General features: G+C 48.2%; 1 protein-coding gene across 1 annotated transcript in view; it reads right to left on the bottom strand.

Annotated features, from left to right (window-relative positions):
* Positions 1-1,014: 1,014 nt before the first annotated feature.
* Positions 1,015-27,179, bottom strand: part of LOC149354006 (protein ABHD1-like) — a 35,295-nt gene continuing 9,130 nt past the window's right edge. The window contains exons 3-5 of the mRNA XM_089575904.1: positions 26,764-27,033; positions 2,089-2,211; positions 1,015-1,308 (exon numbers count right to left, since the gene is read on the bottom strand). Of these exons, the coding sequence (XP_089432030.1) occupies positions 1,015-1,308; positions 2,089-2,211; positions 26,764-27,033 (687 nt within the window). The remainder of the gene's footprint in view (positions 1,309-2,088; positions 2,212-26,763; positions 27,034-27,179) is intronic.

Consider the following 27,179-nt stretch of genomic DNA (forward strand, 5'->3'; position numbering starts at 1 on the left):
CCATTTTAACCTTGTGCGCCTCAACGAACCGTAGGGCGCTGTAGTTGGCATCCGTCCCGCCAGAGGTTCCGGATAAGAAGCCTAGTTACTTTGACGACCCATCCTGGGAACAAGGCCTATGCAATGTTCAGCGTATTCAGCGTATTTGCACGCATTGCGCCCTTAGCGTGCCATCATTTCAAGCAATGGCGAGGAAGCGAAGCAAGAATTTATATAACTGCAGTAATAATCTCTCTACTCATCTCGTTCGTAAGCAGCAGCGAAACACTAAAGTATGTGTCTGACAAGAACTCATCCTTGTAAAAGAAAAAAAGAATGTCCCGGCTCTACCAGACGTTTAGCAATGTATCCTATGGTGCCAAATATCATAGGGGGACAAAATGTTGGGCATGAAAACGCAGATATGTCTTTACTTTTAGCAGAGGAGCCGGTATGTACGAAGCACATGGCCCCCATACGTACCAGTATCCAGGAAGAGGCGAAGGGTGCAAAAAAAAAAGCACCTGTATGTCGACAGAGGTTTAAACAGAGATGGTTTAAACAGTGGTCACGCAATATCCGACTGCTGATTCTGAAGGAGGATTCAGGGGCAAGTATAACTAAGCCCGCTATCCACAATCCCTCACGGCTTTGTCTTTAGGTTCACGACATTTTGTCGAAAATATGATCGTTAATAAAAATTTCTACTCTTCGTTCATATGTGCTGTTCACGGTTGCCTCTTTTTCGCGGAACCATGTTAATCCAAACATACAGTAAAATGCAACGTGTGAACCAAAATATATAAGCTAGGAGCAATAGACCAACAAGCTATATCTAATCTCTCCAGTGAATTCAGTGAACAGAAAAAAAAGATTAAGAGACCTTGTGCCTCGAATGAAAGCGGCTATTGTTACTGCATGACCTGGTTAGACGACGGCGTTGCCTACGGCTGGGGGCCAAGTGCGCTCCACAATGAGAAGCTCTGAGCAAGAAAAAGAACAATAGCCTTCAACTCGTTGGACTTTGCCCGAGCTTTATTCCCTCCTGAAGGCGTCGTCCCCGAGGGTATGAAGAGCCCGAATGCCGCGCGCCCTCACAACCTTGCGCAGTCCCACGGCTAAGGCGGCCACAAATCTTTCCACGTAGAAGGGCTGGCGGGGCCACAACCAGCCGTCCACGAACCCCATGTGTCCCCCTCGGGGAGTCACCACGGCGGCCAGCCAAGGAGAGTTGAGCACTTCGTCCTCGGGCAGGGTACTCTCGGGGTTCAGGGAGTCGTCTGCCGACACGAGGAAGACCAGCGGTCGCCGCACCGTGCCCAGCCTTCCCTGCAAGAGATTCGATCTAGGGTTACTATAGGGTAGCAGTCCAGCGTGCCTGTGGTTCAGCTTTCACGTCATCATCTCTTGGACTACAACTATACTTCGTGGATTCAGACTTCGCGCGGTCAGCCGTGATTCTATATCCCGTTTTCAGACACTTCTCCGTTCTGTCCCGATTCCCTTAGTGAAGCCACCGCGCAGCACGTCCTATGGGGTGGCCCTAGTGATTTATCGCCCCGCCTTCGCCATCTTCAAGGAACGGGCTTATAGCGATGCCGGCCTGCTGACTTGGGACACTGGGTATGGGGACTGGCCTTCCAGAGATCTGGGGTTCATTATTACTTTTGAACTTTAATGAGCCACAGGGAGTACTGCCGCAATTAAAGTTGCCACCAGTTTTCGTAAAATGCCAGAAAACTGTGGACTTATACATAGTTACCTACTATCCTAAAACAAACCGTACACTTATGCTCTCTTCAGTTTCGCCACCTCACAAACACAGCGTATAATGCGGGGATATCTGCATGTAGGAAATACTTTGCAAAGCTTCTGGCGTTGTTCGTTGTTCATCTTTCAAGAGTGTAATTGCTCAGAAGATAAACAGTCACATCAGGGGAGAATCAAACTCGCCATCTACTGAAAGCTCGCAGAAGAAAATGAAGGTGCTGATGAACCCTCATATCCTGAGGCCTGCTTTGGAAATTCCACAACTACTCAAAGTAAAAAGTTCAGTTTCGCCTGCTCCTCCCAAAGGGCGTAATTTGTTACTTTCTCCCCTGCACGTACCTTCAGGGTGCACTTTTCATACAAGTCCTCCACCGATCGGAAGCCGAAAGCCGGGGCGGCGTAATGCTTGTCAAACGAAGCAAGGGTCCAGCAGCTGAACACTTCTTCAGAGCGGATTTTCTTCTGCGCAGAAAACATAGTGCGGTCTAAGAACACTCATAAAGAATTGCGTCACACTTGCTGCAAAAAAAAGTAAATCAATTCAGGTTAATCCTTCTTTAGAAGGAACATCTTGCGCTGTAGATGCCGAATGTGAAGCCCATGTTTTCGTAAACCTGATGCATGTTGCTTAATCACGACTGAAAATTCACAGGTAAGCACAGATTATTCATTCTGACTGGCCTTCGTCATTGAAAGCATTCTGGCTTACAGCAGCTCACAACGTTGCAGCGTTTTCCTGCTTTCGCATTGCCAACAGGGCAGCCTCCTGCGTTGGACAGCAAGCTGTCCAACCGCCATTTGCGAAACGCGCCACCGAACGGATATATTCCTCCCAGTTTCTCATAGCCGTGCCACACCGCTCGATGAGGTGCCGCATGTAGTAAGTTCGTCTGCGGTATTATTTCCGAATCCAGTGCCACATTTTCCGATTAAATATGACATCAGAAAGAGTTAGGCGTTTCCGGAAGTCTCCAGGGGCGCAGATAGCAGAACTTTGCGACATTCTCCCCGTCGCTGAAAGCGCTTTCTACGGTATTCTGGGCGGTAATATTGGACAATTTGGAGCAGCATTCGCTTACTATATCTACTGTCGCCAGCCAACCTACGGAAACCTATGAGAGTTTTCTGTTCTCACCTCATTTTGACATGTAATCGGTGTGCTAAGGTAACGCCACTTGCCCGTCTCGCCGATCAAACACGCCACAAGGAATGTCAGGGAACGAGTTACGGCGAAGGCTATTAAATTTAATTTGTCTGATCTACCGCTCCGAAGAGTAGTTTACGAGGACTGGGAACAACTCATCTTCTTTCACTCGGTCGAATTATTTTTGAATACAGATGAGCAATTCACACTTTCAGAAAAAGCCGAAAAAAATGATTTTTTTGTCTTCCTCCTCTTCCTCCCTAGCTTGAACATCGCTGTTGCAAGGGTGTAAAAGCATTCTTATAATCAGCTCACTGCACATGCGCCAGAGGGTATTAGTACCACATAACTATATTCTTTGTAACTAAAAAGAAGCCCTATTAATTACCTCGATAGGATTCAGGATTTGTAGGTATTTTTTACACGCGCAATCTACGTTTTCCATTCAGTGATCTTGTTCTGCATGCCGCTGCGGCGTAATCATGCTAGTGCTAGTGCGTGCATAACGTTTGCAGTTTATTTTTGAACCTCAGCTCAGCACGGTGCTGCCAGGGCGACTACGTGTACGGTCATCCAAGGCTCCAAACACAACAGCCGAAAGCCAGTGTCTACGGGTGCCAGCCATGTCGGCGCAAGTGGTGCATGTGCCACCAGATGCTGTGTGTGACAGGGCCTTCGCGTCTGCAGCGAACATGCATTAGCTCCTTCTGTGGAGCCGCTGAAGGGGCATTGTATTACAGCCTCTCCAAAAAGGAACGAATAGCTCCAGATTGTGCTGAATGCTGTTTTGTGGTGCACTTCTTCCCTTTCTGACTGCCACACGGATTGCGCAGGCTCTGTTCTTACTGGTGCTGCTAACATTTAAATCATTCGTTTTGTTTTTTTTGGCACTTTTGCATTGCACACAGCCCAAAGCGGGCGCCAGCCTTTCATGATGGTAAGTGAAAGTATTCGCAGCAATCGAAATGGCCTGATTCTTTCTATATGTACCCACTTCTGCTATGTCGTGCTACGTGAGACAAGAGTATATGTAAAAGATTCAGGGGGCACTTTGACTACCTAAAGTGCGTAGAGGTGAAAGCGTTTTCCGCGCCACATTGACTGCCTCTGCGGCACTGGTTACGTCCCAACTGGATGACGTCACGCATAAACAGTGACTAATTACAAAGTAATGACAAATTACTAATTAATGGCTAATTACTGATTAATGACTATATACTGATTAATGACTAAATACTAATTAACTGCTAATTAATTTCGCTTAAGCTTCGCTTTTGGGAGTGGAACGTGACAGCGTGTTGTAGCTCTGCCAGGGAGTCCACGGAACGCCACCGCCCGTTCGGCGAGATGCCTTGCCCTTTGAACGCAACGCTGTTTGAGGAAAGGAAATGGCGCACTAATTCTTTGTCATCTCGGTTGACACCTGAACCGCACCGTACAGGAAGGGAGGAAGTCGGAGTGAAAGAAGAAAGAGGGGCCGCAATGAAGGAAATGAAAATTGCATTTGAGGAAGGAAAATTACGCAGTAACTGTCTCCATATCTCGGTGGACACCCGTCATTCGTTTGTAGAGGAAGGGAGGAGGTGGGAGTGAAAGAAGAAAGAGAAAGGGGGGCCGTAGTGGAGAAAATGAAAATCGTATTTGAGGAAAGTAAGTTACTCAGTTACTGTCTCTCATATCTCGGTGGACACCCGCCAAAAGTGCGTGGCACCTCTGCTGTCAAGCTTCTGCTGACAGCCTTCTGTCGACAACGATGAGGCATTCAAGGCTTTCGCCTTAATAAACAAGCTCTCACGAGCCTGTATGTGTTCAACAGAGGCGCTTCTCCGCCTGCAGTCTCTGCTAACCGCAATGAATATTTTCTTTCGGCGCTGTGCCGTGGCTTCGGCTTATGCGCCGCGGTGCTAAGTCCTGAAGACATTAAAAGGGCCTAACTAAGCGCGTGATTTCTCAAGTGTCAATTAGCTTTGTGTGCGATCAAAATAAATTTCGAAATCCTAGTGCACTATCTTAGAAAGGCCTACAAAGGCACTTTCATAACACAACGTTAAAACGATATTTCTGCGACACGTCAAAAAGAGTGAAAACCCCACTGTGTATACGGCGTCCTCATGCTGGTTTCATCCGTCAGAAGCAACGGACACAGTTATTGCGGTTTTCACAGGCAGCAGACGTGGAAGCGTCGCGAAGAAGTTGACTCATGTGAGTTGCCTCTATTACTTTAATTAAAATCCAAGAAAGACTTCAGCTCATCTTGTTTCCAGGTGTGCGTAAATAAACAACAAATGAAACTAAAAACAAAGTTCGCGCCACCGGGCGCACGTTGAGACTCGCAGGAAATTAAGCTCCAGTTGATTTTATTTTTTTATAAGCCTTGTGTCAGGCATGTTACAAGTGCACTCTGCGTGAGGCTTTCACGCAGTAGTACATTTGCGCGTAACGTTGTTCTTCACAGAATTTTCCTGATAGACAATGAAGGCCGACAAGACAAGGTACATTCGCTTGCATGCATAGCGGAAACTGAGCGGAGATCTAACAGATAATGCTGTGAGGCAGAGTAACGCCGAGCACCACACAATGACGTTGGGTATGCATCGTCTGTTGCCATTATAACACCAGTAGGCAACTTTCAGAACGTTGCTGAGAGCTGAAAACCCCATTTCAAGCTCCGTGAAAATATCCCTCAACTACAATTCCCTTTGCATCGCCGATCTTGAGCACGCCTTGCAAACACTTCCAATTAAACAGACGCCGCCGCGGTGGCTCAGTGGCTATGGTGCTCGGCTGCTGACCCGAAAGACGCGGGTTCGATCCCGGCCGCGGCGGTTGAATTTATTTGGAGGAGAAATTCGAGGCCCGTGTACTGTGCGATGTCAGTGCACGTTAAAGAACCCCAGGTGGTCGAAATTTCCGAAGCCCTCCACTACGGCGTCTCTCATAGCCTTAGTCGCTTTGGGACGTTAAACCCCATAAACCAACCAACCAATTAAACAGACGTAAAGAAACGTGGCCTATTTGACTAGTTGGTGCGCATCTGAGAGGAAATAAACACCGGAAAAGGCGACAGAATAAATACACACCGAAATACGCACAAGTCCAGAAAACGTCATTTATTAAGTAATCGATGCCTTGACTTCTTGTATACATGTGAAGGGATGCGCATGCATGTTCAACGGAAGAAAACGCTGGATGCGCTAGTTCGCCCGCATGTTGCAACGACTAACTGCGCGAGAACACGAAGGTACCACGCCACGAATACATCATGCGCGTTGGTGGTTCCGAGTGCGCACTTCTAGGTTTTTCGAGGTGACCGTAAGCAGTGAGGCACTTTACGACGTGCCCCCACGAAACATACGAGTTCAGAGGGGGAGCAGACTTTCTGCTCGTTTCTCTCACCCCTTTTTTTCTTACCGCCGCCAGAGCAACGGAAAGCATGAGTTCTAAGACCTTTTGTTGTTTCAATTCCACCATGACGACCCTATTCGACTGGGGTGACTGACGGTTAGGGGGTCGAAGCAGCGGACACACACGGAAAACTTTATTTTACGGTACGTTTACAGACACGCAAGGTTGTGCCGTTTTCAGCGGTCATGCTACTGTGGGAATCAAGTGCTGTCTTCTTGAAAGGTTTCATACCAGCGATAATTACTTACTGCTTTCCACAGTATATTTACACTTCCTACAGCAAAGCAACACTTTCAGAGGACACTCATGCCTCAATTTCGAGGGCGTATCTCTACTACAGCATTTTGTGCGGGGAGCTTTTGTTTAGTTTTCATAGCATTTAACGCCCCAAACAGCCTCAGGTTATGAGGGACTACGTAGTGGAGGCCTCCAGATAATTTCGACTTGCTGGGATTAATAACGAGCACGGACGTCGAACAGTACACGGGCCTCTAGCACCTCGCCTCCATTGAACTGCTTCCGATGCGGCCGGGATCGAGCCCGCGTCTTTCTGGCCGGCAGCCGATAACCAATGAGCCACCGGGGCGGCTCCCGTAGAGTTTTCGTGGTATTGTCGAGCGCAAGCGTCGTGTATGCTACACGACCTTCAAACATGTCCAACATGCCATGAGTGGGCATGACAGAGCAGCAGCTATACGGACGAGCCAAAACTTCTGCTTTCTGATGCAGATATTACTGGCCTGCGGATCCAGCTGTCCTTCGCCAGATTTCATCTCACCGATCCCGCCGGATCTGCGGCGCATGCGCAGCACATCGCTACCGACAGATGAGCGTTGTCCAGTTGCGACGTTTTCTACCACCCGAAGCGTGTCGGTTCACGTTGCCCTCATCCTTGACGTAAGCCCCATCGACGGAAGCATCATGTCCCCGAACCACGTTCAACCACATACTGCACGCCTGGTTCCTCTGTGGGCATGAGAGAGCAGCAGCTATGCGGACGCGCCAAACTTCTTCTGCTTTGATATGCAAATTAGTCCGAATCCTTCCTTGCACTGTAAACGCGCAAACAATACACACTTTCTCCTCTTTCCATGGCCAAATATTTTGTTTAGCCCTGGTACTCAATGTCTGCATACGTTGAAATCGCTTCTTTTGGGTGGGGATATCGAACTAAACCCCGGCCCCCCAAGGATGATCCTAGTAAGAGTCATAACGACGTTATAGCTTCAGTGAAAGCTCTGAATGGCAAAATGCACAAAAATTACTGAGAAGTCCTGTCCCAGATTTGCGAAATGACTGAAATACAACTAAATCTCGAACAGCTAATGAGCAATTTTTGTGACCGACAAAATGCTGTGGAAGCTAAAGTTGCTACTTCACATTCCTACTACGGAAATGATATTGCCTGTACAGTACGGGACGCTATTCACACCGAAACGAGCGCCACTAGTAGACGTTTAGACGAACTCCAATACAGATCAATTCGTGAAAACTCGCTGTTTTGCGCTTTTCTTGATCAGCAGTCGGAATCATAGGTGGATTCGGAAAAAATGTTCGCGACGCTTCTTTATCGTCATTAAACATGCAGCTAGGTGAAGAAACCATTACCCGAGCACATAGGTTGGGCAAGTTTGTTCCAAACAAGTGTCGTCCGGTGATAGCCAAGTTATCGGGCTTAAAACCAACTAAAAAATTTTTTGCCGATAGGTCAGAACTAAAATCATCAGGCATCAGTGTTTGCGAAGACTACTGTCCGGCTACTCGTGCATCACGAAAAAAACTATGTGCCTTTTATGAAGCCAGCGGTCAGCAGTTCTCAATTCGATACAACAAGCTGTTCTTCAACGAAAAATGGTTTATCTACCTCCCTTCGACGGACAGTGTTAACGCGAATATGATAATCTTAGTGATACGTCTGCGCATGTCAGTGCTGCCGATTCTGCATCTCCTGAAAACGATTCACCTTTATCTTGGCAATAAAACTGTGCTTGTGATTGTGCAAGTAAAATTTGTTTTCTTTTTTCAAACATTCTAAGCCTAGTGAACGAACGTGATGACCTGTGCTCCCACGTTCACACTTGTAACGCCAATGTTTGTATGCTCACTAAGACTTTGCTCAACGAAAAGATTTTAAACAACGAACTTTTCAACTGTGAACAGCCATTTAGTATATATGAATATGATCGTGCTCTTAGATATGACGGAGGTGTCCGAATTGCCATTGCAGACCATATTCGCAGTTTTCCTATTCCTATCGTCTCCTCCTTAGAAAAAGTGCGCGCATTTTTCATTAACCACTGTGACGTGGTTTTCTGCACATGCTACCGGCCCTCTACTTCATCATCCTCCTTTTGCACCGATCTTCATGACGGATAAAATAATATCGTCGTCAGATTCCCAAATTCACCTATTTTCCTGCTGGCTGATTTTAATTAGCTTAAATAAGTTGTTCCGCCCCCGTTCCGTTTGCGCCAGACCAGTCATCTGTAACCGCAGCATTTCTAAACGTCTTCTCTGATTTCAACTTTTCGCAGATTATAACGCAACCAACACGAACCACGCCAGCTACTTCCAATATCGTAGACCCGATTATGGCTATTTCGCGCGATGTTGTTCATTCACTCAATTTTCTACCAGGTCTCAGTGACCACAGTATTATTCTATTCTCGTTTGCAGGCACCGTGACTCGCTCCACGCCAGGGACAAAGTTCACGCAAAATTACAAAAAGTCAGACTTCGTTTCGATAAATTGAGAACTCGGAACATTTTTGAATGAATACCTAAAAAAAATTTTTGCACGTACTCTCGAAGGAGACTGGCCTTTGTTTAAGAAAAAAGTCAATTCCCAAACAGATAAATACATACCCCTACGTGTAATATCGGGCAGACAGCGATCCCCGTGGTTAAAGATTTCCTTAAAACGGCTACTAAATAAAAAGAAGAGATTGTTTCGCAAGGCGAAATTTAGCAGTACGCATGGTGTCTCGGTTGCCTATCTGACAGCTAAGGCTCTATACAATGGCGGTCGTTAAACGAGAAAATTTTTCAAACGATCCTGCCTTCTTTGCTGGTTACAGATCCTAAAAAATTCTGGAACATTATTAGTGGCGCAAAATCCAGCATGATAACTTTATATGCAATGAAAATTGCGTTGTTCTTCCTAGTGAAAAACGCTGTGATGCACCTAATGAAGTATTTGCAAATGTATTTTCGCGACTGCAGTCTAATTCCCTGCCTGTTATCGATTACGTGAATTTTCCTCCAAGGCACACTGTACTTATTGCCTCGGACGGTGTGCAGAACTTAATTGGGAACTTAGAACTTTCTTCGTCCTCGGGCTTAGACGGTATTAACAAGTTTTTGAAGAGTACTGATGTGTACTCGTCCATAATCCTTTATAAACTGCTTACTCAGTCTTTGTATTCTTCAGTGTTACCAAACGATTGGAAAATGGGCAAGGTGGTACCGTTACTTGAGTCTGGTGACGCGCTTTCACCCATTAACTATAAACCAATTTCCTTATTTTATGCAAATTCTTCGAACATATAATCGATTCCAACATGGCTAATATTCTTGAAAATAACTCATTCTTTACACCACATCATCTTGAGTTTCGCAAGTGCTTTTCAGTTGACTTACAGCTCATATTCTTCACTGATGACCTTGTTGCTGCCATAAACTCTGTATCCTACATCGACTGCATATTTCTAGATTTCTCCAAAGCATTTGATCTCCTTAATCATCAATTACTTTTTTAGAAGCTTAGCAGGCTTAACAGTTATCCCAACCTTTAATCATGGATCGAATATTTTGTTCTCAACAGAACACAGTTTGTATATGCCAATAACTGACTCTTCTCCCTCTCCAGTTTACTCCGCTGTACCCCAAGATTTGAAGTCCCCTCTGGATCTTGTAGAGGGAAATTGGGTTGATGATGATTGTTGAAGGATGCTTGTCTTGCAGATTCGAATTGCTCAATCACATTGCTAGAGGACACTTCTGGGGAGGTTAACTTTCAATAACAATTAATAACACAAAGGAAGATACAAGCAAGGAGAAAACATATTTACACTTGACTAACTCGTAGTTCTACGTGACGAAACCAGCCCTCGGTCCTGCCGAAACAGCTGGTTTTAAACCGTATGTCCCCGCCCTCGGTGGGGAGAATAAAATATCACGTAACTGCACAAACATCCACCCAATAAATTATTGGGGAAGGGAAAACATCACCAATCAATAATTCGGAAAGGACAGCACAACCAATCAATGATTGGGGAAAGAAGGTAACTGATCGCGACAAACACTGTACACATATGTACACTTTCAACCATCAATATTTTGGAGAATTACGCCTTCCTGCTGCGAGCTTTGCGAACACTCTCACTTTCCCATCATGCAGATTATTTGAACGTCCGGTTGACCCAAGTTGAAGGAAAGTCACTTAACTCATCTGTTCAGCATCGTCACTCCTCATGCCTGCAGCTAGCGTGGCAATATCCTGTTGACCGCGCTTCAACCTGTCAACGCACGCCGCTGCAGACATGGGACAAAAGCCACGCACTGTGACGGGGATCCGCCTCGCCGCAAGCACGTGCACAACAGGATGCGACCCAACGTATCCGTGTCTGGAGGGAGTTTGACCTTTCCCGTAATCCTCCGCTATCCGGCGCCCCCTTATCCCGCTGGGTAGCGAGTGTGACACACCCCCTTCTCTGCAGTTGTGCGGAGGGCACAAGAGAAAGAACGTAATGAGCATTCCACTAACGTGAACCGGATACGGCAAAACAATGTATAGCACCGCGAACTTCACTCCAAGGTTCTGTGCTGGAACCATTACTTTTCCTTCTCTACATTAACGACTTGCCTGACCACATTAACTCTTCAATTGGATTGTTCGCCGATGAATGCGTAATTTCCAGAAGAATCTCTTCTATCTCTGATTCCGCCGAACTTCATTCTCACATTAAAAAAATATATCAGGCTGGTATAACACCTCGAAAATGCGCCTTAACCGTAATAAGTGCAAAGCAATGTGAGTTCCCTGAAACACACCTTGTGTTTGTGTTGTGAAATACCGTGAAGGTATTTCCCTAGAACACGCAACATCTCAAAAATACCTAGGCGTTTACATAACCGACTATCTGTCCTGGCAAACACACGTCAACTTCATTTGCAGCAACGCCAATCGCATGCTTGGATATTTAAGACAAAATTTCACTACGGCATCGTCCACTTTAAAACTTTAACTCTGTAAATCACTCGTACGCCCAAAACAGGAATATGCATGCTTGATGTGGGATTCTGGTCTTGAATGCCACACTCAAACGTTGGAGTCTTTACAAAATCGCTGTGCAATATTTATGCTTCACACCTACTCTCGTTTATCCAGTGTATAAATTATGAAAGCTACTTTGAACCTTCCACTTCTTTCCTTACGAAGAAGAGTGTCTCGCTTATCTCTCTTGCACAAAATTTATCATCACAATCACCATCTTAAAGTAGCGCTTCTCGCTGAAAATGAATACACTTCATCCCGTAGAGACCACCCTCTTAAAGTAGGCATCCCCTTTTTCGCATGAACACATTTTCACTCATTTATTCCCGAGACAAGCAATAAATGGAATCACCTGCCCACCTCAATTGCCTAAATTACCAACTCTGTTTTCTTCAGATCTGCTCTTGAAGAATATGTTTACTCCCAGCAATCTGTAGTCTCCTGCGTTGTTCATAATTTTTTCTGTATTTTTATGTATGTATGTTTCATGACACTCCCTTCTGTAATGCCCCAGGGGCCCTGAAGGTATTAAAAAATAAATAAATAAACCTTCTCGGAAAAAAATTCTTAATATTGGACACTTATAGGATGCTATTATGGAAATATTGAAACTTCATTCTTCTTACTTTTAAAGTGTTTCCATCGATCTCATTGAACAGTTAAGACTCCCATAGAACGCCAATGGGGAACGAGTTTGATGACAGCTTAAACTTTAATAGAAAAAAGAAATTCAAGACTGCCGTTGGGTGATATGCGGATGTATTGACTGTTGTAGTGCAATATTACACTCTCTGAAAATAAAATGCGTTGGTCAACTACTTCCCACCCAAAAATACTTTTCCCAGAATTGTTGGATGTGACTACATCGCAGCGCAAAGTGTTCGGCGTTCTCGATAAACAGGAACGCAGCGGACCGAAACACAGAAACTGTCGTGCCTGCAGATATGAGTGTTGTCTCGACACCAGGCACACTCGTGAAATGGCGGTTTCGATGCAGCTACTCGAAGTTCCACTCATATACAACCCTTTATCTCACGACAGTACCGCAGGGCACGAACTCGAATTAGACTTTGAAGAGAACACAGTTACGTTATTAAAAAAAAAGCTGGCTGCCACTCTTGTAAGTGGGTGCCAGGTTGAATTTCAATAATGGCTTCATGTTCCACAGCGAGCTGCAGAAGCCGCGATCAGAACAGAGGATCGTGCTTCTTAGCTTTACATTACGCACAAAAAGAAAGTAACAGTATACAGTCGTCCAGACACCTGTTTAGAGCGCTCAAGCGACGAGCTCGATTGTTGATTTTTGGCAGTCACGATGTAGCTTTTAAAATATGAATAACAATTTCACCACCCTAATAATATTATTCTTATTTAGACTTCCGTGATGTCATAATGGTTTTATTTTCAAGTCTGTTTAACTCCAAATAAGTGTTCAAGCCTGGCAGAAAGATATTCACGGCGGTTGGCGCAGAAGTGAACCGCAAAACCATTTCTTTAGGATTTTATTTCACTTTACCTGCATGTGGGGATTATGGGTAAAAGGAAACTTCGCTAATGAACAAATTTTAGTTACTTAGCTCAGCAAGGAGCAAGTACTCCCCCCTGAAATGCGTGCCGACCTGACGCGCCACATCGAACCCCGTCGTTAAAAGACTTCGCTGTTTAAAGAGGAAGGTTAACGCGGTTCCCTGCATGGGTCAACCATCATTAAGTTTCTGATCCAGAGCGGAAAGCCTAGCGTTACATTATTCATTCAATACCTAATTTTCATTGCCTAAACCATTTTCCTTTCATATTTTTTATAATATTGACGCGAGCGCTCGTGCAGACGAAAGCTCCAATCAAGAGGCCTTCTACAATGGTTGGGCCGCTGACTGCAAGATGCGCTATGTTTATTTCGCCCTGGAAGACTACGCGAGGACCTGGATTGAAAACAATGAATCTGTCCTTCGAACGTGGGTTATGCTCAAAACCGAGTTCCTCTAAGTCTCCAAAGACAGCACGTTACGCAAGGAGAAGGCTGACCTGCTTTTCAAGGCCCGAAATCAACTCCCTAACGAAAGTGTGACGGTGTATGCCGAGGAAATGAAGAGACTCTTTCCACGTGTGGACTCAAGCATGTCGGAGGACAGAAGGTGAGCTTCCTGATGAAAGGGGTTAATGAGCAGCTGTTCACCGGCCTGGTTCAAAGTCCTCCAGTGACTTTGTAAAGGAGCAGCAGCATCGATGCTAACTGCCACTGTGGATGGAGCCACGATGAATTCGGCAGAATCTCTAAGAGATATTGTTCGATCCTTAGTGCGAAAATAACTGGCGAAGCTCTTTCCGGTTAAGGGACAGCCTCAGGTTGCCACGCTTGCTGACGTTGTTCGTGAGGAGGTGCAACAAGCTTTCGGCACGAGTGCACCACTACCCTGCCCTGCGCAGCCACAGCGCCCCAATCTCAGCTACGCCGCCGTCACACGTCGTTTCATTCCGTCCCAGCCGAACCCACGTTACGACGCACCTGCCTCCGCCGCTACACGCACTGAACTTCTCTAGCCGAATTCTCCCCAGCGCCTAGGACGCCGCAGAACGCATGTCTGGAGACCGCCAGACAATCAGCCGCTGTGCTACCACTGCGATGAGGCTGGACATGCATGGCGCCGCAGCCCATACAAGAATACTGGCTTTAGATGATTTTCCGTCGGCTGTACTCGTCCGATGTGTGGAGAACAACCGCAGGAGATCGCGGATAGCATCTCGCAAGCGGACTCCGTACAGCACCGTTTCTCTCGATCACCATCTCCGCGTCGCTACAGTTCCCAAGGACAAGAGCTGCAGTCTCGGAGCCCCCGTAGGGGAAACTAGATGCAGCGGCCTCTGGAGGCGCCGCTGCTCAACGACAAAATGTGCAAGATCCTCCGTCGCCACAAGACAATTCCCAACCAACGCCGAATCCCGTAGCCATACCGACGATTATCAGCACACGTACCTCAAAACTAGCCGATGTCCTGACGCACCCCTCCGTGGCCACGACGCCTTTCCTTGACGCCGGACTCCTTCGACGCACCACAGCCGAGTCCTAATGCCTTGACATCCCCAAAGTAAGACACCATCAACTGCCGAATTCTTTGTTTCGGTTGACGGCGCCGATGTAACCGCGCTGGTGGATACCGGCGCCGATTATTCTGTGCTCAGTGGACAATTCGCCGCGGCACTAAAAAGGGTCACAACCGCTTGGGACGGCCCACAGATGCGCACTGCAGGGGGACATTTGATCACACCTACGGGAACGTGCACGTCGCGGGTAACCGTGCTAACCAAACATTCCTGGCAACGTTCGTAGCGCTAGCCGAGGGCTCCCTGGAATGTCAGACTCGGCATCTCTGCTTTCTGACCGAAAACACTGCCGTTATTAATCTGCAATCGCAGTTCATCTAGTTCTCCACCGAGAAGGGCATATCCGTCGATAGTTTTCTCCCAGCGGCGCTGCACATTCTAGACGAACACGTGACCATGCCTGCTCGTTCCTGTGTAATGGTAACCGTCGGTTTCAAGAGCATACGGCAAATTGACGGTGTCGTGGAAAGCAAGCAGCTGTTGCTTCTGGACGGAGGAATTTCCGTTTCCAGGGCGGTTGTCTTCCTTGAAAATAGCAAGGTCAGCGTTCGTCTCACCAATTTAAGCAACGAACACCAACACCTTAACAAAGGGACTACTCCGGCTTATATTGGCACTCTTAGTGAAACTAGGTGTGTGCAAAGTTTAACAACGCTTACACAACAGAGCCCGACACACTTGCTTGTGTTACGTACGACATTAACCCAGCCCAGCCACTCGAGCAGCAAGATAAGGTCCGGGAACTGCTCAATCGCTACCGAGGTGCCTTCGCGTCGTCGCCACGCGTCGGGCGGACGCATCTTGCGAAACATCGCATTATTACAGATGAAAATGTCCCACCACTCCGACAGTCACCTTATCTGGTGTCTACTAAAGAACGTGAGGCTATCAGCACACAAGTGAAAGAAATGCTCGCAAACGACGTTGTTCGCCCTTCTAGGAGCAGGTGGGAGGCACTTGTAGTGCTTGTGAAGAAGGACGGCACCTTACGATTCTGCGTTGACTACCGTCGATTAAACCGCATCACAAAAAAGGATGTGTATCCGCTGCCCAGAATTGACGACGCCTTGGATCGCTTATGCAACACCGGGTATTTCTGTTCCATGAACCTGAAATCTGCATATTGGCAAATTGAGTCAGACGAAAGGGAACGCGAAATGACGGCATTCATCACTCCAGACGGGTTGTACGAGTTTCAGGTGATCCCATTTGGTCTTTGCTCGGCACCCGCGAATTCCAAAGGCTCATGGACACCGTTCTTGTGGATTAGAAGTGGCAAATTTGTATGGTTTGCCTGGACGACGTCATCGTTTTCGCCCCGTTTATCGAAGAGCACCTGCGTCGCCTCGAGGCGGTACTGCCGGCCTTAACGTCAACAGGCCTTTACTCTAACAGCCGAAAAATGCCATTTTTCATATGAAGAGTTAAAGTTTTTAGGCCATGTCGTGAATCAAGAAGGGGTCCTTCCTTATACCGAAAAAACATCCGAAATTGCCCATTTTCCACCGCCGAGTTACCAGTAGGAAGTTAGTCGCTTCGTCGGGCTGCGCGCGTATTACCGCCGCTTCGTGGAGAATGTCATTAAATTGCCTCACCCCTTACTGATCAGCCAAATGCGCATGTACCGTTCAAATGGGAACCACCGCTGCAGAAGGCGTTTTAAGTCACCCTACCCCCCATGCGGACGCACTTTGATGAGCTTGCGGACACAAGGGTCCACAACGATCCGATCTAGGTTTGTTTGGGCGCTGTCCTCGTTCAAGTTTAGCGGGATAAACAACGTGTCATCGCTTATGTCAGCCGCGCACTCTCGGAGACAGAAGCCAACTAGTATGCCTCTGAAAAAGGATGCCTAGCCATCGTGTGGGCAGTTTCGAAGTTCAGACCTTACCTTTATGGCTGCTCTTTCGAAGTAGTTACCGATCGTCACGAACTATGCTGGGTGACCAACCTGAAGGATCCCTCCGGCCGCCTCACACGATGGAGCCTTCGACTTCAAGAGTTCGATATTGCCTTCATTTACAAATCCGGTCGCACACACGCAGACACCTACTACTTATCGTGTACTCCCGTGCAACCAGCTCTGGACATCGCTGCTGACAACGAAATATTCCTGAATTCAATACATACCAACGATTTCGCCTGGCATCAACGCGCCGACCCCGATCTCCGCGGCGTCAATTCTTATCTTGAAGGTGCCAGCCGCAGAGTTCCTATAGCCTTCAGGCGCGCTTTCTCGTCTCTCTGCATGCATAACAGTGTTCAATTTACGAATAAATCCGCTGCCAACACTAGGCCACACTTGCTGGTCGTCCGCGTGACCCTACGCAACGAAATTCTTCACGCCTTCCATGGCGAACCAAACCATCTTCCGGCCATCTTCGTGTGACTAGAACACAAGCCAGAATTCAAGACAAGCACTACTGGCTCGCCTGGGTCCAGACGTTGCATATTACTTCCGCACTTGCCGGGACTGCAAGCACCGCAAGGTTCCACCCGTGAAGCCAACCGGATTCCTCAAGCCCATTGAGCCACCTCCGCAAGCATTTCAAGAACTAGTCAGTGACGTTTGCCAAGACAACCTAAAACCTGATACAGTACTTATTGAAAGGGCGCATAGAGTGGGAGCATACCGGAAAGGGAAAAACCGGCCGATCATAGCGAACTTTTCAAGATAGAAAGCACGAAGGTGTGTACTACAAAATGCGCAAAAATTCAGACTGTAGTTCTAGTATCTTGAAAGACTTCAGACGCATTGTCCAGGGAAAACGGCGTCTTATGTGTAGTTATACCAAAAAAACGACAAAGAAAGAAATTTCGTGTACGTCTCAAATATAATAAGGAAATTATAAATGGCGACACGTATATTTGTGACTTTGACACGAAGTAACCTATATTACTGAGAAATTCTGCGCATTCTAATGACGGGGAATGAGAAGCGCAACATAAGACACAATGAATTCATATCGACGCTTTCGCTGGACCTAAAGGACTTTCTGTGCTCTTATTAAACTGCAGAAGCATTAAAAATAAGGCAGACCATTTCGCTTCTTTGGTAGCAACTGTGCAGCCACACGTTGTATTAGGCACCGAGTCCTGGTTAGACAAAAGTGTCACGAACTGAGAAGTCTTCCCACGGGGGTTTACCGCCTACCGCAATGATAGACACCGACATGGCAGAGGCGTGTTTATTTTAATTTCAAACGACTTTCCCAGTGAAGAACTTCAATTTGAGAATGATGCGGAATCAGTGTGGTGTCGAGTGCACCTCCCAAAGGCCCATAAACTAGTGTTTGGATCCTTTTACCGCCCCCCCCCCCCCCCCGGTAATAGCGAAAAACCAATTAAAAGCCTTGCTGATATTTTATCGGTGCGTTATGATGCTGATTTTATGGGCTGTGATTTTAACCTCCCGGACATAACCTGGACAACTGATGGGGCAGTAAATAAAAAATCACGAATCAATAGTTTGTTTCACGGGCTAATCCTGTTACCCCAAATACGTATTGTCTCCAACTAGACAGCAGGCTACGCTGGATCTTGTCCTCTGTAACAGCCCCAACATTGTGGCCAAAGTATCAGCGCAACGCGGTCTCAGTGACCACGATGCAGTAATTACGAACTTAAACATCCCAGTGCTTTCGAGAACTATGCAACACCCACGGCGGGTGTTCTTATATGGCTAGGATCATTTTGACGCCATTGAGTGAACGTTAGTGTCATTCATGCCAACCTTCCGCGTCTGTCAAAAAGTAGTGATGCAGAGTGTTTATGGTCCACCTTCGCAAAATTCCGTTCGAATAACTCCTAGAGAAATACATCCCTACTAAATTTCTACGGGAAAAGAAAAAATAAACCCTGGTTTGATTCTGAAATACGTAGATTAATAAGGAAAGCTAGAAGCGCGTACAAAAAATGTTCTAATAATAGCAGTTCACTGAACCGTGAAAGCTTAAAGGATGCGAACCAGACGATAAAGCTGGCAACCAAGAAAGCAAAGCACTTATTTATCGACCGAATAAAGGCAGATCTGAGAAAGAAAAAACCCTAAAGCCTTTTGGAAATACATAAAAACAAGTAGAACCGATGACACATCCATTCCCGGACTAAAATCGAATGGCGCTACTCTAAAGACAGAAAAGGTTGATATTGATGCGGGTAGACGACGACGACGAAGAGCGATGGCACGAGTGCGAAGAGTAGAAGACGACAACGAAGTTCGGACTGTGTTCTCGGTGCCGCTCGCAGCTGTTCTTGTCTATTTGTAAATATCTGTAAATATATTCTTTTCCGCAACATATTTGGTGGAGGTGCGGATTTCCCCTACGTCTACCGACGACGGAGCTCCGCAGCGGCCGCCAGTTGCCTTCCCTCATCATGACCCACGACGCCGCTCAACAAACCTCAGCCCCGGCCATGACATCACTCGTTCTTTCTCCCCCTCGTGACCCTGGGACATTTTCTGGTACCGACAACACTGACGTCGACGACTGGATCAACATGTACGAGCGAGTGAGTACCTACAACCGCTGGGATCCGACCCTTATGCTCGCAAATGTAATATTCTATCTAAAAGACACCGCCCGGGTCTGGTATGAGACACACGAAGACCATCTGACCAGCTGGGACGTGTGCAAAGAGAAACTCCGCGAATTGTTTGGACGGCCGCTCGGCCGAACGCTTGCCGCTAAGAAGGACCTCGCCTCCCGAGCTCAAACATCTACGGAGTCCTATGTGTCGTACATTCAAGATGTGCTGGCCCTCTGTCACAAAGTTGACGCCAACATGCCCGAGTCTGACAAAGTCGGCCACGTGTTGAAGGGAATCGCCGACGATGCCTTCAACTTGCTCGTATACAAGAGCTGCACTACAGTCGACGGAATTATTAAGGAATGTCGACGCTTCGAGGAAGCCAAAAGCAGGCGTATTAGCCAGCCGTACACACGCCTCCCCAACACGGCTGCGACTTCTTCATGTGAAGACCTGCGACACCGGGCAACTCCAGCGCCCCCAGAAAATGTGACCCGCATCATCCGACGCGAGCTCGAAGCTATGTCCCCTGCCCCCCAGCATCTACATGATGGCGACACCCGCTTACCTACCATCTCTCTGGTACAAGCTGTCGTCCGCCAAGAGCTTGCCAACCTTGGTTTCCAGCCCGTCAGCCCTGTACGGTCTTCACCACCACCCGAAATCACTGCGATTGCTCCTGGACGACCTTCGTACTTCACTCCACGTCGCCAAAACCCTAACGACTGGCGGACAACCGACGACAGGCCCATTTGTTTCCATTGCCACCGCATTGGCCACATCTCCCGCCACTGTCGAAATTATTGGTCCCGTCGCAGCACATACCGTCCTCTCAGCTCCCACCGCGACGACGAACAGCCCAGCCACTACACGCCCCCTCCAGCCCAGCACAGTGCTACAGTCGACGGCCAGACGGCGGGGGAGCGGCCCCGCTCCAGCCGCTCCCCGTCCCCCCTGCGTCGCCAGTCTCGTTCGCCCCAACGCCGTCGCTCCTCTCCTGGCCCCTACGGACGCTCGCAAGCGGAAAACTAGACGCTGCAGTGTCTGGAGGTGATGCTGCAGTACAGCCCCAGTCCCAAAATCCTCGATTAGCCCTTCGCGCACACCATAATTTGCTCGCTATTCATGTCGATGGAGTGCCTGTGAGAGCTCTGATCGATACAGGCGCGCACGTATCCGTCATGAGTTCAGCCCTACGACGCCGCCTCCGAAAAGTACTGACCCCTGCACCCAAAGCCGTTCTCCGCGTTGCCGACGGCGGAACTGCTCATGTTGTTGGACTATGCACAGCCCGTGTGACCATATCCGGCCGCCATACATCCGTTCTGTTCTCTGTTCTGGACCAGTGCCCTCATGAAGTCATTCTTGGTCTCGACTTCCTGTCTGAGCATTCAGCCCTCATTGACTGCGCCACTAATGTTGTTCAGCTTGACCTTCCTCTTTCTGCTGAGTCGCCGTCCCCAGTTATACACCGTCTTTGTGCTGTCGACTTTGTCCGTCTACCGCCTCAAGCCGCAACTTACATTTCTTTCTCATCTGTTCCCCCTGTACCTGATGGTCACTACGTAGTCACTCCGGAACTTGACGTCGCCCTGACGCGCTGCATTGCGCTTCCACACATTGTATTTACAATGTCGGCCAACCGAGCGTGCCTTCCGGTCCTGAACTTCGGTTCCTCCATCCAACCGCTCCCGCAAGGCATCTCACTCGCCACGCTGTGCCCTGCTGCCGAATGTGTGATATCAGTGGTGGACAGCTGCTTACCTTCCACTCAGCAATGCCGGTTGCCTGCGGCCCCATCAACAGCGAACCCAACGGACGACTACGCCGATATGATCGCTTCTGACCTACCGCCGATGCAAGCTCGCGATCTTAGGTGCCTCTTATCATCTTTCCGCGACATCTTCGACTTTGATAGCCGTGTTTTGGCTCGGACCTCTGTGGTGACGCATCACATAAACACCGGTGATTCCGCTCCTCTCCGCAGACGTCCGTACCGAGTGTCCAGCGCCGAACGCACCGTCATAAATCAAGAGGTGGACAAGATGCTCGCAAAAGACATCATCGAGCCCTCGTCAAGTCCTTGGGCTTCACCAGTCGTCCTGGTGAAAAAGAAGGATGGCAGCTGGCGCTTCTGCGTTGATTATCGGCACCTCAACCGCATCACAAAAAAAGACGTATATCCACTCCCAAGGATCGATGATGCCTTAGATTGCCTCCACGGCGCCAAATATTTCTCTTCAATTGATCTTCGATCGGGGTACTGGCAAATTGCCGTTGATGAAAAGGACCGCGAGAAGACTGCCTTCGTGACGCCTGATGGCTTATACCAGTTTAAAGTCATGCCGTTCGGCCTCTGTAACGCCCCGGCTACCTTCGAACGAATGATGGACTCCCTTCTTCGTGGCTTTAAATGGTCCACCTGCCTCTGTTACCTAGACGATGTTGTGGTTTTCTCGCCTACTTTTGCCACGCACCTCGAGCGCCTCTCTAATATTCTGACAGTGTTTCGTAACGCCGGACTTCAGCTGAACTCATCGAAATGCAAGTTCGGTCGTCGCCAACTCACTATTCTCGGACACCTCGTTGACGCTTCTGGTGTACGCCCAGATCCCATCAAAATTCAAGCTGTGAAGGACTTTCCTCTTCCAAGGTCGTCGAAAGATGTGCGCAGCTTTGTCGGCTTGTGCTCATATTTTCGCCGTTTTATCAAAGATTTCGCCGGCATCGCTCGTCCCCTCACCGATCTTCTGAAGAACGACACCCCCTTTACCTGGGGCCCTGCTCAAGAGAACTCATTTTCATCACTCGTCCATTTGCTGACCACTCGGCCCATCTTAGCACATTTTGACCCGTCGTCTCCCACAGAGGTTCGCACCGACGCCTCCGGATATGGCATCGGCGCCGTCCTAGCCCAACGTCAACAGGGTCAAGATCGAGTCATCGCTTATGCCAGCCGCCTACTTTCAGCCGCAGAGCAAAATTACACCATTACTGAGCGCGAGTGTCTTGCCCTTGTCTGGGCAGTAGCTAAATTCAGACCCTACCTGTTCGGCCGTTCATTCGCTGTTGTCACTGATCACCACGCTCTCTGTTGGTTGTCTTCACTAAAAGATCCCACCGGTCGCCTTGGTCGCTGGGCATTGCGCCTCCAAGAATACTCATACTCCGTCGTGTACAAGTCAGGGCGCCATCACCAGGACGCTGACTGCTTATCCCGATACCCTGTGGAACCACCTGACCTAGAGGACGCTGAGACCCTGCCCTGCCTCTTAGCTATCTCCGATCTTGCTGATATTGCCAACGAACAGCGTCACGACTCATCTTTACGACCTATCTTTGATGGCATCCGTTCTGCAAACCGATCTCCGTCTCTGAACCTTTATGTGCTCCAGAACGGCATTTTGTATCGCCGAAACCTACGCTCCGATGGCCCTCCGCTCCTGCTCGTGATACCCCAACGTCTACGCTCTTCTGTCCTTGCAGAACTGCACGATCTGCCGACAGCCGGTCACCTTGGCGTGTCCCGCACGTACGCTCGGGTGCGGCATCGCTTCTTTTGGCCTGGTCTCTATCGTTCCGTCAAGCGTTACGTGGCCGCTTGCGACCTGTGTCAACGTCGGAAAAGGCCCTCCACTCTGCCTGCCGGTCTTCTGCAACCCATCGACATACCTCCTGAACCTTTTCACCGTGTTGGCCTCGACCTTCTTGGCCCTTTTCCGACGTCCCTCTCCGGCAACAAGTGGATCGCTGTCGCAACTGATTATACGACTCGGTACGCCATCACGCGTGCTTTGCCGTCCAGCTGCGCTACCGATGTTGCCGATTTTCTTCTGCAAGACGTCATTCTTCACCACGGCGCCCCTCGTCAACTGCTCACCGACCGCGGTCGTTATTTTCTATCCAGAGTAGTTCACGACATTCTTCGTTCGTGTGACACGCAGCACCAGCTCGCCACAGCTTACCACCCACAAACCAATGGGCTTACGGAAAGGTTCAACCGCACGCTCACCGACATGTTAGCCATGTACGTATCGCCAGACCACCGAGATTGGGACGCAGCCTTGCCTTATGTGACATTTGCATATAACTCTTCCCTTCATGACAGAACAGGCTATTCTCCTTTCTACCTTTTGTTTGGTAGGCATCCCACCTTGCCTTTGGACACACTCATGCCGCCTTCTTCAGCCCCCACCACTGCTTACGCTCGGGACGCCATCTCCCAGGCCACGCTGGCGCGCCAAATAGCACGTAGTAGGCTCCAAGCCTCTCAACTTTCCCAGAAGTCAGCCTACGACCGCCGTCACCAGGCCGTCGAATATACCCCAGGATCACTCGTCCTTCTCTGGACGCCCTCTCGCAGCGTCGGTCTCTCCGAGAAGCTCCTTTCGCACTACCGTGGCCCTTACCGTGTCGTGCGCCGTGTTACCGACGTGAACTATGAAATTGCTCCCCTTGAAACCTCGCCCTCGTCATCTGGCGCCACCACCGACATCGTCCACGTCTGTCGCCTTAAACCTTACCACGACGCTCATACGTCGCCGCCCTAACGCCGAGACGGCGTTTCAGCAGCCGGGGGTCCTGATGCGGGTAGACGACGACGACGAAGAGCGATGGCACGAGTGCGAAGAGTAGAAGACGACAACGAAGTTCGGACTGTGTTCTCGGTGCCGCTCGCAGCTGTTCTTGTCTATTTGTAAATATCTGTAAATATATTCTTTTCCGCAACAATATGTTTAATCTGTATTTCAAATCAGTGTTTCCTCGGGAACTAATAAATGTCACAACCACATGACTTCTTCCTAACTTATCCTCTGACCGTTAGATGCTCGAAATAAACTTTGATGCACATGGTATCGACTGTCTTTTAAGGGAATTGGACATCTCAAAATCTATGGGTCCTGACGGAGTGCCACTATATGTTCTGAAGAAATGCCACAGTAGAATAGCACAATACCTCTGTATTATATCTGAAGCCTCGTTCGAGACTGGGTTGGTTCCACAGGACTGGAAGGTCACAGTTGTTAATCCGATCTTTAAATCAGGTGATAAGATATTTTTAACTCCAGCTTCCTGCAAGATTTTTGAGCTTATATTGTACAGACAGTTATTCAAATACCTCGAATCCATTAACTTTTTTACTGGATTGCAGCACGGTTTTCGTAACGGTCACTCATGCAACACGCAATTAGTAGAGTTATGACACTTTAGAGGTAACTGCCTTGACAAGAATAAACACGTAAATGCAGTATTCCTCGACTCCAGGAAAGCGTTTGACACCGTATCTCATCATTTATTAAATATTAATCTAGCATCTTTTCAAATACGCAATAAAACACAAAACTGGATTCGCCACTACTTAAACGAGCGTAAACAATGTGTGATCCTGAACAGCTGTAGCTCACATAACGGTAGCTTCTGGAGTGCCCCAGGCCAGTGTTCTGGGGCCACTGCTATTTCTAATTTTTATTAATGACATTGTAGGCTACATACAGTCCCCCATAAAACTATTTGCAGATGATGACTGCGTTGTGTACAGAGAAATAAATTCACCAGATGTAGCAATCCTTCAGAACAACATCCACACAATAGCAAATTGGTGTCTGCGCTGGAGTATGAGTCTTAACATTAATGAATGTATTTATGTCCGTTGCTCAAAGAGAAAACCTCGAACCTCAAACACAATACGAAGTTGAAAACATAATAAAAAACGCGTCAGAATGCAAGTACCTTGGCGTTTATTTCACGCAGAAACTTGCATGGAATGCACACATCCAGCGGTCAATATCTAAGGCAAGTAATATGTTGTTTTTTATTCGCAGAAATTTCAAATCAGCGTGCAACGACTTTAAAGAAACACTTTATTTTTTGCACGTTAGATCTATCCCCGATTACGCATGCATTATTTTGGATACATATTAGGACTACTTGATACATTCAATAAAAAAACTGCAAAATCAGGCTGCACGCTTTGTCTCCAATAATTATAACCCTTTTCAAAGTATCACTGAAATAAAGGCCGTGCTGGGCTGAGATACGGTAAGCGCCAGAAGAAAAAAATTAAGGCTGAAATTCTTCCACAGTATCAGCTATACCGAAACAGGCATTCATAAACGCAACTATATGTCGGAACCAACCTACACCTCGACTCGGCACGACCACACCAAAAAGGTGTGCGAACATGACTGCAAAACGAATACGTTTGCAAAATCATTTTTCTTAAAACAGTGAAACAGTGGAACTAGCTTCCAGAAGAATGTGTTACAGTCCTCGGTCACCATGATTTTTATTCTCGACTGTATTTATGAGAGTAACATGTCTTCATTATTTTTTGTGTGTATTGTTTTGCATTACGCTGATGCTGACTGTTTTTCTGCGAGTTATTGTTACAGTTACATCATTCTAAAACTGTCTTCCCTGCGATAATGTTCCCGGGACACACCGGTATTCTGTAAATAAATAAATAAACAAGTCGGCATGAACTTTCTCGGACCCTTTCCTACATCAGGCTAAGGGAAACATGAATAATAGTACCACTGATTATCTCAAGCGTTATGCAAAGACAGCATCTCTTCAGAGTACCACCGCCATCGAAGTAGCCCAGTTCTTTGTTCATAAGATCGTCTTACGTCATGGTGCTGCACAAGTTTTGGTTACGCATAAGAGGGCTGCCTTTTCCTCTGAGCTTCTACATAGTATTCTAGGTTTCAGTCACACCAGTCACCGTAGGACAACTTCTTCTCATCTCCAAACTAACAAGACGCTTCCAGAAGTGCTTTGAATGTACGTGGACGTCAAACATAAGACCTTGGACGACGTCCTGCCGTACGTCACGTTCGCGTATAACGCAGCCGTACAGGAAACCACCAACATGCCACCGTTAATCCTCGTTTATGGACGTCAGGTGACGAGAACACTCGATGCCATGCTGCCTCATGACAACGACCACCCAAATAGCGACGCTGCAACCTTCTTAAAGTGGGCCGAAGCTATCCGCCAATTCGCACGGCTTCGCATTTAGGACCAACAGGGCCAGGATGCTACAGCCTACGGAGGCTGTTCAATACTCTTCAGGTGATCTTGTCTGGGTTTGGACCCCAGTACGACGACGCGGACTGAGGGGAAAGCTCTAGCGCCGCTATTTCGGTCCCTACCGAATTTTGTGACGCCTTGGAACCCTGAATTATGAAGTCGTTCCGCACGAGACTCAAACATCTCGACGCCACCACCGCCCAAGGTGGCCCACGTGGTTCGCCTGAACCCTACTACGCAAGGACACCCCAACTATTCTCGAGGCCCCTTTTCCTTTCAGCATCGGGTCGATGCTTTCGGAGGAGGGGGGTTAATGACGCCAGCGCTCGTGCAGAAGAAAGCGTCAATGAGAAAGAGGAAGAAGTGTGTGTTGTGGAAGTGTTGTGGAAGCGCACGTCCTGGACTACGCCGATGTTGACCCTCGGCCGCTTAACACTAACGTAACAATATATCAGGAGATGATTAGTTGGTGAAGTGGTGCGCGTGCTTGCCAAATCATCCCCTTGTTCATCTATGGGGCACTCACCGCTCTGCGGACCACCTCTTCGTTGTCTCGCAGGCGGCCCACGAGTCCGCGCGTGATGCAAGCGTTCAGCAGCCTGTTGAAGCCCCATGGGTTGGTCAAGGCGCGGGCAGCGACAGCGGGCTGGAAGGGCGGCGACACGGCCAGCGCCGCGTCCAGCTGCGCGTGGTCACCCAATATCGACAGGTAGAGGGAGACCAGCAGGCCGCCCAGGGACACGCCCACACCCAGGAGGCACTCGTCCGGGTAGCGCTTGCGCACCATGCGTACCACCTGGAGCGACGACCGGTGGCCGTGTCATTTAATGGCTGTCCCGTACTTAACCGCTCAAGTTAATGAAAGGGTGAAGCTGGAAAGCGCGTTCCTGGTTTCACTTACGACCATGGAACCCACGTTCGCGATTTCGGGCGGTACCTAAA

Source organism: Amblyomma mixtum, chromosome 3, assembly GCF_055824585.1.
Source record: "Amblyomma mixtum isolate Tamu chromosome 3, ASM5582458v1, whole genome shotgun sequence".
NCBI lineage: Eukaryota > Metazoa > Arthropoda > Arachnida > Ixodida > Ixodidae > Amblyomma > Amblyomma mixtum.